This window comes from Ambystoma mexicanum, chromosome 4q (genome assembly GCF_040938575.1).
Source record: "Ambystoma mexicanum isolate Mex_15411 chromosome 4q, UKY_AmexF1_1, whole genome shotgun sequence".
Taxonomy (NCBI): Eukaryota; Metazoa; Chordata; class Amphibia; order Caudata; family Ambystomatidae; genus Ambystoma; species Ambystoma mexicanum.
This window is the reverse complement of record NC_090928.1, coordinates 1,252,318,879-1,252,333,602: the sequence shown is the minus strand read 5'-3', so window position 1 is coordinate 1,252,333,602 and position 14,724 is coordinate 1,252,318,879. Positions and strand designations below refer to the sequence as shown.

General features: G+C 59.2%; 1 protein-coding gene across 1 annotated transcript in view; it reads right to left on the bottom strand.

Moving 5' to 3' along the window:
- The window catches only part of LOC138468326 (epoxide hydrolase 1-like), a 174,735-nt gene extending 160,346 nt beyond the window's left edge, over nucleotides 1-14,389 (bottom strand). Inside the window, exon 1 of the mRNA XM_069608835.1 lies at nucleotides 14,069-14,389. Within this exon, the coding sequence (XP_069464936.1) occupies nucleotides 14,069-14,097 (29 nt within the window). The 5' untranslated portion in view covers nucleotides 14,098-14,389. The remainder of the gene's footprint in view (nucleotides 1-14,068) is intronic.
- Between the last annotated feature and the right edge of the window lie 335 nt (nucleotides 14,390-14,724).

The window sequence follows — 14,724 nt, the reverse complement described above, 5'->3', positions numbered from 1 at the left end:
GCATGGAGGGGAGGCAGGGCCCTGTGTCCTATCCGCGCAGCCCAGGCCAGACAGCATGGAGAGGAGGTGGGGCCTGTGTCCTATCCATGCAGAGCAGGGGGCATGGCATGGAGGGGAGGCAGGGGCCTGTGTCCTATCCACGCAGCCCAGGCCAGACAGCATGGTGGGGAGGCAGGGGCCTGTGTCAGACGGCATGGAGAGGAGGCAGGGGCCTGTGTCCTATCCGCGCAGCCCAGGCCAGACGGCATGGAGAGGAGGCAGGGGCCTGTGTCCTATCCACGCAGCCCAGGCCAGGTGGCATGGAGGGGAGGCAGGGGCCTGTGTCATATCCGCGCAGGCCAGACAGCATGGAGAGGAGGTGGGGCCTGTGTCCTATCCACGCAGCCCAGGCGGCATGGAGGGGAGGCAGGGGCCTGTGTCCTATCCGCGCAGCCCAGGCCAGACGGCATGGAGGGGAGGCAGGGGCCTGCGTCAGACGGCATGGAGAGGAGGCAGGGGCCTGTGTCCTATCCACGCAGCCCAGGCCAGACGGCATGGAGGGGAGGCAGGGCCCTGCGTCCTATCCACGCAGCCCAGGCCAGGTGGCATGGAGGGGAGGCAGGGCCCTGTGTCCTATCCACGCAGCCCAGGCCAGACAGCATGGAGAGGAGGTGGGGCCTGTGTCCTATCCACGCAGCCCAGGCCAGACGGCATGGAGGGGAGGCAGGGGCCTGTGTCCTATCCACGCAGCCCAGGCCAGACGGCATGCAGGGGAGGCAGGGCCCTGCGTCCTATCCACGCAGCCCAGGCCAGGTGGCATGGAGGGGAGGCAGGGCCCTGTGTCCTATCCACGCAGCCCAGGCCAGACAGCATGGAGAGGAGGTGGGGCCTGTGTCCTATCCACGCAGAGCAGGGGGCATGGCATGGAGGGGAGGCAGGGGCCTGTGTCCTATCCACGCAGCCCAGGCCAGACAGCATGGAGGGGAGGCAGGGGCCTGTGTCAGACGGCATGGAGAGGAGGCAGGGGCCTGTGTCCTATCCGCGCAGCCCAGGCCAGACGGCATGGAGGGGAGGCAGGGGCCTGTGTCAGATGGCATGGAGAGGAGGCAGGGGCCTGTGTCCTATCCACGCAGCCCAGGCCAGACAGCATGGAGAGGAGGCAGGGGCCAGTGTCCTATCCACGCAGCCCAGGCCAGACAGCATGGAGGGGAGGCAGGGGCCTGTGTCCTATCCACGCAGCCCAGGCCAGACAGCATGGAGGGGAGGCAGGGGCCTGTGTCCTATCCACGCAGCCCAGGCCAGACAGCATGGAGAGGAGGCAGGGGCCTGTGTCAGACGGCATGGAGAGGAGGCAGGGACCTGTGTCCTATCCGCGCAGCCCAGGCCAGACGGCATGGAGGGGAGGCAGGGGCCTGTGTCAGACGGCATGGAGAGGAGGCAGGGGCCTGTGTCCTATCCACGCAGCCCAGGCCAGACGGCATGGAGGGGAGGCAGGGGCCTGTGTCCTATCCACGCAGCCCAAGCCAGACGGCATGGACGGGAGGCAGGGCCCTGCGTCCTATCCACGCAGCCCAGGCCAGGTGGCATGGAGGGGAGGCAGGGCCCTGTGTCCTATCCATGCAGCCCAGGCCAGACAGCATGGAGAGGAGGTGGGGCCTGTGTCCTATCCACGCAGAGCAGGGGGCATGGCATGGAGGGGAGGCAGGGGCCTGTGTCCTATCCACGCAGCCCAGGCCAGACAGCATGGAGGGGAGGCAGGGGCCTGTGTCAGACGGCATGGAGGGGAGGCAGGGGCCTGTGTCCTATCCGCGCAGCCCAGGCCAGACGGCATGGAGAGGAGGCAGGGGCCTGTGTCCTATCCACGCAGCCCAGGCCAGGTGGCATGGAGGGGAGGCAGGGGCCTGTGTCCTATCCGCGCAGCCCAGGCCAGACAGCATGGAGAGGAGGTGGGGCCTGTGTCCTATCCACGCAGAGCAGGGGGCATGGCATGGAGGGGAGGCAGGGGCCTGTGTCCTATCCACGCAGCCCAGGCCAGACGGCATGGAGGGGAGGCAGGGCCCTGCGTCCTATCCACGCAGCCCAGGCCAGGTGGCATGGAGGGGAGGCAGAGCCCTGTGTCCTATCCACGCAGCCCAGGCCAGACAGCATGGAGAGGAGGTGGGGCCTGTGTCCTATCCACGCAGAGCAGGGGGCATGGCATGGAGGGGAGGCAGGGGCCTGTGTCCTATCAACGCAGCCCAGGCCAGACAGCATGGAGGGTAGGCAGGGGCCTGTGTCAGACGGCATGGAGAGGAGGCAGGGGCCTGTGTCCTATCCGCGCAGCCCAGGCCAGACGGCATGGAGGGGAGGCAGGGCCCTGTGTCCTATCCACGCAGCCCAGGCCAGACAGCATGGAGAGGAGGTGGGGCCTGTGTCCTATCCACGCAGAGCAGGGGGCATGGCATGGAGGGGAGGCATGGGCCTGTGTCCTATCCACGCAGCCCAGGCCAGCCGGCATGGAGGGGAGGCAGGGCCCAGTGTCCTATCCACACAGAGCAGGGGGCATGGCATGGAGGGGAGGCAGGGGCCTGTGTCCTACCCACGCAGCCCAGGCCAGATGGCATGGAGAGGAGGCAGGGGCCTGTGTCCTATCCACGCAGCCCAGGCCAGGTGGCATGGAGGGGAGGCAGGGGCCTGTGTCCTATCCGCGCAGCCCAGGCCAGACAGCATGGAGAGGAGGTGGGGCCTGTGTCCTATCCACGCAGAGCAGGGGGCATGGCATGGAGGGGAGGCAGGGCCCAGGGTCCTATCCACACAGAGCAGGGGCACGGCATGGAGAGGAGGCAGGGGCCAGTGTCCTATCCACGCAGCCCAGGCCAGACGGCATGGAGAGGAGGCAGGGGCCTGTGTCCTATCCACGCAGCCCAGACGGTATGGAGGGGAGGCAGGGGCTAGTGTCCTATCCACGCAGAGCAGGGGGCATGGCATGGAGGGGAGGCAGGGGCCTGTGTCCTACCCACGCAGCCCAGGCCAGACAGCATGGAGGGGAAGCAGGGCCCTGCGTCCTATCCACGCAGCCCAGGCCAGGTGGCATGGAGGGGAGGCAGGGCCCTGTGTCCTATCCATGCAGCCCAGGCCAGACGGCATGGAGGGGAGGCAGGGACCTGTGTCCTATCCACACAGAGCAAGGGGCATGGAATGGAGGGGAGGCAGGGGCCTGTGTCCTATCCACGCAGCCCAGGCCAGACGGCATGGAGGGGAGGCAGGGGCCTGTGTCCTATCCACGCAGCCCAAGCCAGACGGCATGGAGGGGAGGCAGGGCCCTGCGTCCTATCCACGCAGCCCAGGCCAGGTGGCATGGAGGGGAGGCAGGGCCCTGTGTCCTATCCACGCAGCCCAGGCCAGACAGCATGGAGGGGAGGCAGGGGCCTGTGTCAGACGGCATGGAGGGGAGGCAGGGGCCTGTGTCCTATCCGCGCAGCCCAGGCCAGACGGCATGGAGAGGAGGCAGGGGCCTGTGTCCTATCCACGCAGCCCAGGCCAGGTGGCATGGAGGGGAGGCAGGGGCCTGTGTCCTATCCGCGCAGCCCAGGCCAGACAGCATGGAGAGGAGGTGGGGCCTGTGTCCTATCCACGCAGAGCAGAGGGCATGGCATGGAGGGGAGGCAGGGGCCTGTGTCCTATCCACGCAGCCCAGGCCAGACAGCATGGAGGGGAGGCAGGGGCCTGTGTCAGACGGCATGGAGGGGAGGCAGGGGCCTGTGTCCTATCCGCGCAGCCCAGGCCAGACGGCATGGAGAGGAGGCAGGGGCCTGTGTCCTATCCACGCAGCCCAGGCCAGGTGGCATGGAGGGGAGGCAGGGGCCTGTGTCCTATCCGCGCAGCCCAGGCCAGACAGCATGGAGAGGAGGTGGGGCCTGTGTCCTATCCACGCAGAGCAGGGGGCATGGCATGGAGGGGAGGCAGGGGCCTGTGTCCTATCCACGCAGCCCAGGCCAGACGGCATGGAGGGGAGGCAGGGCCCTGCGTCCTATCCACGCAGCCCAGGCCAGGTGGCATGGAGGGGAGGCAGGGCCCTGTGTCCTATCCACGCAGCCCAGGCCAGACAGCATGGAGAGGTGGGGCCTGTGTCCTATCCACGCAGAGCAGGGGGCATGGCATGGAGGGGAGGCAGGGGCCTGTGTCCTATCCACGTAGCCCAGGCCAGACAGCATGGAGGGGAGGCAGGGGCCTGTGTCAGACGGCATGGAGAGGAGGCAGGGGCCTGTGTCCTATCCGCGCAGCCCAGGCCAGACGGCATGGAGAGGAGGCAGGGGCCTGTGTCCTATCCACGCAGCCCAGGCCAGGTGGCATGGAGGGGAGGCAGGGGCCTGTGTCCTATCCGCGCAGCCCAGGCCAGACAGCATGGAGAGGAGGTGGGGCCTGTGTCCTATCCACGCAGAGCAGGGGGCATGGCATGGAGGGGAGGCATGGGCCTGTGTCCTATCCACGCAACCCAGGCCAGACGGCATGGAGGGGAGGCAGGGCCCAGTGTCCTATCCACACAGAGCAGGGGGCATGGCATGGAGGGGAGGCAGGGGCCTGTGTCCTATCCACGCAGCCCAGGCCAGACGGCATGGAGGGGAGGCAGGGCCCTGCGTCCTATCCACGCAGCCCAGGCCAGACAGCATGGAGAGGAGGTGGGGCCTGTGTCCTATCCACGCAGAGCAGGGGGCATGGCATGGAGGGGAGGCATGGGCCTGTGTCCTATCCACGCAGCCCAGGCCAGACGGCATGGAGGGGAGGCAGGGCCCAGTGTCCTATCCACACAGAGCAGGGGGCATGGCATGGAGGGGAGGCAGGGGCCTGTGTCCTACCCACGCAGCCCAGGCCAGACGGCATGGAGAGGAGGCCGGGGCCTGTGTCCTATCCACGCAGCCCAGGCCAGGTGGCATGGAGGGGAGGCAGGGGCCTGTGTCCTATCCGCGCAGCCCAGGCCAGACAGCATGGAGAGGAGGTGGGGCCTGTGTCCTATCCACGCAGAGCAGGGGGCATGGCATGGAGGGGAGGCATGGGCCTGTGTCCTATCCACGCAGCCCAGGCCAGACAGCATGGAGGGGAGGCAGGGCCCAGTGTCCTATCCACACAGATCAGGGGCACGGCATGGAGAGGAGGCAGGGGCCAGTGTCCTATCCACGCAGCCCAGGCCAGACGGCATGGAGAGGAGGCAGGGGCCTGTGTCCTATCCACGCAGCCCAGACGGTATGGAGGGGAGGCAGGGCCAGTGTCCTATCCACGCAGAGCAGGGGGCATGGCATGGAGGGGAGGCAGGGGCCTGTGTCCGACCCACGCAGCCCAGGCCAGACAGCATGGAGGGGAAGCAGGGCCCTGCGTCCTATCCACGCAGCCCAGGCCAGGTGGCATGGAGGGGAGGCAGGGCCCTGTGTCCTATCCACGCAGCCCAGGCCAGACGGCATGGAGGGAAGGCAGGGACCTGTGTCCTATCCACACAGAGCAAGGGACATGGAATGGAGGGGAGGCAGGGGCCTGTGTCCTATCCACGCAGCCCAGGCCAGACGGCATGGAGGGGAGGCAGGGGCCGGCGTCCTACCCACGCAGCCCAGGCCAGACGGCATGGAGGGGAGTCAGGGCCTGGTGTCCTGTCCAGGCACAGCAGGGGGCATGGTATGGAGGGGAGGCAGAGCCCGGTGTCCTATCCACACAGGCCAGGCCAGGCGGCATGGAGGGGAGGCAGGGCCTGGTGTCCTGTTCAGGCACAGCAGGGGGCATGGCATGGTGGGGAGGCGGGGCCCGGTGTCCTATCCACACACAGCAGGGGGCATGGCAAGGAGGGGAGGCAGGGCCAGGCGTCAGGGGGGCACCTTGGGATTTCAGTGAACTGCTCAGAGCTGGAAGAATCCCTTACATTTAATCTCTGTTTGAAACATTGCCCACTTCTTGAATAAGGTGCTCAGTACTTCCACAAATGAAGTAAAACTGTTTAATTTACAAACAAGCGAGCATCTGTGTAGGGTGCTCAGTTATGGACCCTTTGTAAAGCAGAACTGCGGAATTTTGATTTAGAAATTCAGAAGGCTCGTGACACTGACAATTAGTCATTTCCAGGAAGACTTGGCAATTAATGTGCACATGGGGTCGCTGAAGATGACCTGTCATCGCAGGCATTTGCCATTAATTGCTGCCCCTCCCCCCATGCAGCGCTTGCCAGACAAGAGAACATAAGCCTGAAAGTGTTGGGGAAGGGGAAAAGGGGGTGGGGGAGGGGGGCAGGGTGTGCGGCGTAACACACATAACTACTGCATGCGCACAATTAGGTAAAATGGAAAAACGCTGGACACAAGCTTTATTGTATAAAGAGCTATGTATAAAGAAAACCAACCAAACAAAAACTTAATGATAAAAACAAAACAATGTTGAGGAACAAGGGATCAGGTGAGCGGGGACCCTACCCCACCGTAGGGCCACCTCGAGGCTGATCCCTGCCGCCCATCATACAGAAGCTCGTGACATTCTCTGGACCAGCGTGTGAGCTGTGTCCGGTTTCTCTCAAATTCAATCTTTAGTTATGTGATGACTCCATTGCTTCAAAGTTTCTTTCAATTTCTCGTCCTGGGGAGGCATGTGCCTTTTTCGTTTCCTTGAGGTGTTGGACACCTTTTTGGTGATGGCCTTGTTAGCCTTTCTTCGGCTCTATCGTCCCTTTTTGGGATTGACCCCTTGAGGGGCGTCATTATTTTTCCATTCATCCTGGAGAGGCATTTTGCCTTTCCCCTGGTTTTGAGGCATATATCCGAAATCTAATCCAATTTTAGGATTGGCCCCTTGAGAGGCGTTCCAGTTTTTGGATATTTCCAGTTTCTTGGTCTGTTTCCTTCATTTTCTTGATGTTTTTCTTTGAATTTGCCTCTTGCGAGGCGTTAGTAGCTAGTTGATATTTTACCGACTGGCTTCCTCACGCTGCACAGTTTAACTTGTCTCAACATTTTGTGTCTTGTGAGGCGTTTGCCTTTTTGGTTATTTATGCCTTTTCCTCCTTAGTGGTGGATTACTGGCCTTCAGCTTTCATCAAACTTTCCCTCAAGTTTGGCAACCTGCCCACCTGGTTTGATTATTTAAGCTGGCTGCACATGGACCTCGATGGCTTTACTTGGCATGAAGGCAGCACCTGGGCATGTGATCACAGTATCTGGATACATGAGGCTATCCCTTGGCATAAACTGGCTGCACATGGACCTCGATGGCTTTACTTGGCATGACGGCAGCACCTGGGCATGTGATCACAGTATCTGGATACACGAGGCTATACCTTGCCATAAGCTGGCTGCATATGGATCTCGATGGCTTTACTTGGCATGACGGCAGCACTTGGGCATGTGATCACAATATCTGGATACACAAGGCTATCACTTGTCATAAACTGGCTGCACATGGACCTCAATGGCTTTACTTGGCATGACGGCAGCACTTGGGCATGTGATCACAGTATCTGGATACACGAGGCTATCACTTGGCATAAGCTGGCTGCACATGGACATTGATGGCTTTACTTGGCATGACGGCAGCACCTGGGCATGTGATCACAGTATCTGGATACACGAGGCTATACCTTGCCATAAGCTGGCTGCACATGGACCTCAATGGCTTTACCTGGCATGACGTGGCAGTACCCGGGAATGAGATCACAGTATCTGGATATACGAGGCTATACCTTGGCATAAGCTGGCTGCACATGGACCTCGATGACTTTACCTGGCATGACAGCAGCACCTGGGCATGTGATCACAGTATCTGGATACACAAGGCTATGCCTTGGCATAAGCTGGCTGTATATGGACCTCGATGGCTTTACCCGGCATGACGGCAGCACCTAGGCATGTGATCACAGTATCTGGATACACGAGGCTATCCCTTGGCATAAACTGGCTGCACATGGACCTTGATGGCTTTACTTGGCATGACAGCAGCACCTGGGCATGTGATCACAGTATCTGGATACACAAGGCTATCACTTGGCATAAGCTGGCTGCACATGGACTTCAATGGCTTTACTTGGCATGGCGGCAGCACCTGGGCATGTGATCACAGTATCTGGACACACGAGGCTATCCCTTGACATAAGCTGGCTGTATATGGACCTCGATGGCTTTACTTGGCATGATGGCAGCACCTGGGCATGTGATCACAGTATCTGGATACACAAGGCTATCCCTTGGCATAAGCTGGCTACACCTCGATGGCTATACCTGGCATGACGGCAGCACCTGGGCATGTGATCACAGTATCTGGATACACAAGGCTATCACTTGGCATAAGCTGGCTGTATATGGACCTCGATGGCTTTACCTGGCATGACGGCAGCACCTAGGCATGTGATTACAGTATCTGGATACACGAGGCTATCCCTTGGCATAAGCTGGCTGTATATGGACCTTGATGGCTTTACTTGGCATGATGGCAGGACCTGGGCAGTTGATCACAGTATCTGGATACACGAGGCTATACCTTGCCATAAGCTGGCTGCACATGGACCTCAATGGCTTTACTTGGCATGATGGCAGCACCTGGGCATGTGATCACAGTATCTGGATATACAAGGCTATACCTTACCATAAGCTGGCTGCACATGGACCTCGGTGGCTTTACCTGGCATGACGTGGCAGCACCCGGGCATGTGATCACAGTATCTGGATACACGAGGCTATCCCTTGGCATAAACTGGCTGTATATGGACCTTGATGGCTTTACTTGGCATGATGGCAGCACCCGGGAATGTGATCACAGTATCTGGATACACGAGGCTATCCCTTGGCATAAGCTGGCTACACCTCGATGGCTATACCTGGCATGATGGCCGCACCTAGGCATGTATGGCTGCATCTGGCATGTGGTGGCAGGTAAGGCTGTCCCGTGGCACTGCATGAAGGCAGTCAGACCCATGTGCTTGCTCACAATGTTTCACTAAACGTATCGATCTTGCGCAGGTGGACGCCCTGGGCGGGGTCTGATCCTGCCTAGAGCCGGAGGGGCCACCGAGATAAAAGCCGCGAGTTCTGACCTCTGCTGAACCCACTGAGCAGTGTGACCGGCCGGGCAACCCGACATACAAAGAACCGGGGCGTCCATGGTGAGTCACAAAGCGAAAGCCTGCCCTGCTGTAGCGCGGCCGGAAGTGCGCGAGATGTGCTCTGCCTGCGGATGGGCGAGATGTCCACAGCGAGGCGGGCGGGAGATGAAATAAATACAGGGAGGTGGTGGGGGTCTGCCAATGGGAATTTCCCCCATCCTCACCAACTTCGACAACGGAGAGCTGGGATTGCATTCGAGGAGTATCACCCTGATGAGTGCTTAAAATTGGCGTTTGGGGAGGAGGGGAGCGGCACTCTGCAATCGAGGCTTTAAGTGGGTAGGGGCTCAGCCCCTACAGTGTTCAGAAACTGTTCTTATACCGGGACTCGCTTTCCATATACATGTCTCCATGTGTGTCCCTTTCTATTGGTTCCCACCCCTCCTCCCCCCCAAACACTCCATTCGTTTTCTCATCCCTTCTGGAACTCTGCGCATGTCCCCTCTCTCCTGAAACTGCAGCTTGGGGGAATGCGGAACTAAACCCCCCAGTTAGAGATTCCAAGCAATATCTCATTGCAATGCTTCCCTCTTAAGCCATTAACTGTAAATTCCATGGTGCCAGTCAGTGTCAAGCTCTCAAAGACACCCCTCAATCCCAGATTTATTTTGCCCCGTTTTCGCGCAAGGAGATTGATGCACAAAAGCTGTGGTGCGTTGGGAACACCCCATTATTTTCGGATAAGGCACAGCGAGATTAATTGGATGGCACCCGAGGTCATCGGCGATGCTGGGATGTTAACCCTCTGCGCAATTTAGGTCCTTGACTACACACCACCTGAGCTCTACTTGGGACACATTTCGATTCTGCTTCTCAAGAACGCAATCGTGTATCATCTACTGCCAAAGTACACGAATCACGTAGTAATACAACTCAACAATGTATACATCTGTAGAATGTTAAGTGCAAAGAACACCATAGCAGCTTTGCTTTCACACATCCTAAATGGACAACTACAAGTCCCAGAATTAATGCAAAGTAATACACCACTGTGAAATGTCTTGCATCGCCTTACTTTCAACGCTTAAGTACACCCAATAAAAGGCGTATTTGTGGTACAGTCACCTGCTTTAAGCATTTGACACACAGCCATCCAGCTTGCTATGGTGTCAAACATATTTGAATAGCCATATTCTAAACTAGCAGACATCATAGCTATAAACTAAGCTTCACACCGAGTTACATGTTTTGTTCACTTTCTGGGTCTAGTAGGAAGGGCCCTCTTTGGTAGGTACCTGGGCTTTTAGTTCAAAATGTCCCATTACAGTTCCAATCGCCTAAATACCTAAAACGCCTAAAGTTTGTCAATTACAAATACATTGCCAGGCCCTTCTTGGGGTGCAGCCTGCGCAGGGTGTCCCGGATACGGCCATCAGCCTGCCCTCTGCATGACTGCTGTGGAGGGGCCATACGGAGCAGGTAAAGCCCAGCGAGCGGGGCGCCGTGTGCCTGGTAAGCACGCCAGCGGCCCTGGAGGGCACGTCTGCTTTGCCTGCTACTCTGCAGGGTGGCCCTCGAAGGAGGCATGATAGGGAGGGGTGGATGGGAGCGGGCACTGCTTCGCATCCCAGTGCAGCGCTTCCCTCTTCACCCAGCCCTGTGGTCCAGCAGCAGCGCTCTCCTGCAATAGTGCAGGCACTTCACATTGCCAAATAAGAGAAGTGCGGGTACACAGGGCCGGTTACTTACCACCAGTCCATTTTAGTACCTTGCAGAAAACAAGCCCAGCTGAAGGTGAGAGGAGTGATGCCTGGGGTCGGTTTCAGTTTATGCCAAGAGGCTGGACTATGCCATGATGCCACTGGCCACACGTGCTGTGCCATCTGGAGATTTCCCGGTAGGCCTCTGCACCCTGGGCAGGGGTGGACTGGCCTATAGGGAACCCTGGATATTTCCTGGTAGGCCTCTGCACCCTGGGCCGGGGTGGATTAGCCTATAGGGAACTCTGGAGATTTCCTGGTAGGCCTCTGCACCCTGGGCAGCGGTTGGCTGGCCTATAGGGAACTCTGGAGATTTCCCCCAGTAGGCCTCTGCACCCTGGGCAGGGGTGGACTGGCCTATAGGGAACTCTGGAGATTTCCTGGTAGGCCTCTGCACCCTGGGCAGCGGTGGGGTGGCCTATATGGAACTCTGGAGATTTCCCCCAGTAGGCCTCTGCACCCTGGGCAGGGGTGGACTGGCCTATAGGGAACTCTGGAGATTTCCTGGTAGGCCTCTGCACCCTGGGCAGGGATGGACTGGCCTATAAGGAACTCTGGAGATTTCCTGGTAGGCCTCTGCACCCTGGGCAGCGGTGGGCTGGCCTATAGGGAACTCTGGAGATTTCCCCCAGTAGGCCTCTGCACCCTGGGCAGGGGTGGACTGGCCTATAGGGAACTCTGGAGATTTCCTGGTAGGCCTCTGCACCCTGGGCAGGGGTGGACTAGCCTATAGGGAACTCTGGAGATTTCCTGGTAGGCCTCTGCACCCTGGGCAGCGGTGGGCTGGCCTGGCCTATAAGGAACTCTGGAGATTTCCCGGTAGGCCTCTGCACCCCGGGCAGCGGTGGGCTGGCCTATAGGGAACTCTGGAGATTTCCCGGTAGGTCGCTGCACCCTGGGCAGCGGTGGACTGGCCTATAGGGAACTCTGGAGATTCCCCGGTAGGCCTCTGCACCCTGGACAGGGGTGGACTGGCCTATAGGGAACTCTGGAGATTTCCCAGTAGGCCTGTGCACCCTGGGCAGGGGTGGACTGGCCTATAGGGAACTCTGGAGATTTTCTGGTATCTCCGTAGGCCTCTGCACCCTGGGCAGGGATGGACTGGCCTATAGGGAACTCTATGGGGCCAGACTAGGAGTGTTCCATCATTAGCAGACATGACACCATACACCTTCACGTGCCAGAAGGTGGTAGACATTCACTCAAGAGTCATGCAGACACCCCCCCCCCAGTTACTCCCCACCTGGGGGTCCTCTAGGACATCACTTATTAAGGCCCAGGGGCTATTGCATGCAGTGCGGCTTTTAGGTGGAAGGCATTTCTCCATGAAAGCAGGCAGCAGGATGGAACATGGGTTTCTTGAGCCACAGTGGTGCGGCGCGGTACCACATGTGGTATTCAGAAATACCGCGAGTCCTACCGTTATTCTCGTAAACAGGCCCACAGTCATCAGAGCAATGAAGAAGAGTGCAAAAAGACAGAAAAGGTCACCCATTAAGAACAACTAAATGAAGCCGATTTACAAAGATTTGCACTCGAGGAAAATCGGGAGATGCCCAGCTGCTCAGACTTCAGGGAGATGGCCAGCTGCTCAGACTTCAGGGAGATGCCCAGCTGCTCAGATTTCAGGGAGATGCCCAGCTGCTCAGACTTCAGGGAGGTGTTCAGCTGCTCAGATTTCAGGGAGGTGCCCAGCTGCTCAGATTTCAGGGAGATGCCCAGCTGCTCAGACTTCAGGGAGATGCCCAGCTGCTCAGACTTCAGGGAGGTGTTCAGCTGCTCAGATTTAAGGGAGATGCCCAGCTGCTCAGATTTCAGGGAGACGCCCAGCTGCTCAGATTTCAGGGAGATGCCCAGCTGCTCAGATTTCAGGGAGACGCCCAGCTGCTCTGATTTCAGGGAGACGCCCAGCTGCTCAGATTTCAGCGAGACGCCCAGATGCTCTGATTTCAGGGAGACGCCCAGCTGCTCAGATTTCAGGGAGAAGCCCAGCTGCTCAGATTTCAGGGAGACGCCCAGCTGCTCAGATTTCAGGGAGACGCCCAGCTGTTCAGATTTCAGGGAGACGCCCAGCTGCTCAGATTTCAGGGAGACGCCCAGCTGCTCAGATTTCAGGGAGACGCCCAGCTGCTCGGATTTCAGGGAGATGCCCAGCTGCTCGGAGTTCAGGGAGACGCCCAGCCGCTCGGATTTCAGGGAGACGCCAAGCTGCTCAGATTTCAGGGAGACACCCAGCTGCTCAGATTTCAGGGAGATGCCCAGCCGCTTGGATTTCAGGGAGGTGCCCAGCTGCTCAGATTTCAGGGAGGTGCCCAGCTGCTCAGATTTCAGGGAGGTGCCCAGCTGCTCAGATTTCAGGGAGGTGCCAAGCTGCTCAGAGTTCACCCCGCTTCCTCACGAAACATGGAATAAATGCGGCAATTCTGTGAGATGTAAGATAAAGCGCCTAGATGACTGGGCTTGATGCGCTATACAAATGACTAAATAAATAAATTGAATGTGCAAACGCAATCCGCAAAGATGTGCTTGTGGGCGTGCGGGAGCTGCCCCAGGCCCCCCAGAAGCGCCCTCATCGGAGGCGTTGTGGGTCAGGTAGAAGGGAGCCCCTTCACATAGAATCAGAGAGGTTGGCAGGCAGGCAGTGCGTGCCCTCTTCAGACACACAGCCTGGTCTCGAGAAAGGGGCTCACTGAACAGTGTACTCTTGAAAATGCAACGGGGGAGGGGCGGGGTGTAGTAGAGGGGTGCGCTGTCGGACGCAGCGCAGCTCCTGTCTTGGTACTGGGGAGGCTGGCAGTATGAGGGTGTCCTGCATTGCCCGACTTCCCACAGACTGGCGGTTTGTGTGGGTCCCCTCTGAGAGTCTATGTCTGCCCTTCGGTCTGAACTGGCAGGGGGGTGTGTGAGCTACAAGTCCGGTCCGCACCCATGTCACCTCCAAACTTGGAAGCCTGCCTGGCACTTTGTGTGCGCCCTGCACTACCCCACCCATATAACCTCAAGTCTTGGCAGCCTGGCAGTGTGTCAGTAGGAACCGACAACTAGTGGAGGGGGCTGAGGGAGCCTGTGTGCTAGACAGTCTGCCTTTCTGCAGGAGTGTTGCTAGGTCTGGAAAAGACCCGGGGCTAGGCTGTCAGAACTATTGCGACTGGGTGCTAGCTATAGCCTTTTGGCTGTAGCTCCTGAGATTCTATCCGGGGCTACAACCAAAAGATCAGGGGCTATAGCCCCCTTAGAGCCCCCACCCCCACTTAGCAACGCCTCTGCGTTTCCGGACCCAACTCACCTGCAGCCCTCCACGGCTTGCTGCCACATGTCTGCTTCCGTGCTGCTGTCGCCGCTCTCTGGCTGCAGTGCACACTGGACTCCCGGCCACCCCGCAGCGCGTGTGTGACTTGTGCTCTCTGGCTGCAGTGCACCCTGGACTCCCCACAGCGCGTGTACCCGCAGCGCGTGTGTGACTTGTGCTCTCTGGCTGCAGTGCACCCTGTACTCCCCACAGCGCGTGTGCGGCTTGTGCTCCCTGGCTGCAGTGCACCCTGGACTCCCCACAGCGCGTGTGCGGCTTGTGCTCTCTGGCTGCAGTGCACCCTGGACTCCTGGCCACCCCACAGAGCATGTGTGATTTGGAATCACAGCACCGGCGGACCCCCGCCCCCCTCCCCCCACACACACATGCTACTGCTCTGCTCTGCTTCCCTCTGGTGGAGGCAGGCGAGCTCTACAAGAGCGGACCCTACTCGTCCCGCTGGTTGGGCCTGAAAGCCTGGACCTCAATTAAACACATATTCCTTTATCTGACTAAATAATCTGGAAGGGAAATCACCAACCTGAGAATTCAGCGAGTACGAGTAGGGTAAAACCCAGGAGAAGAAAAGCACTTTTCCACCCTACGTTTGCCGCTCACGTTATTGACACCTGCACTAGCATGTCCTGCGCAAG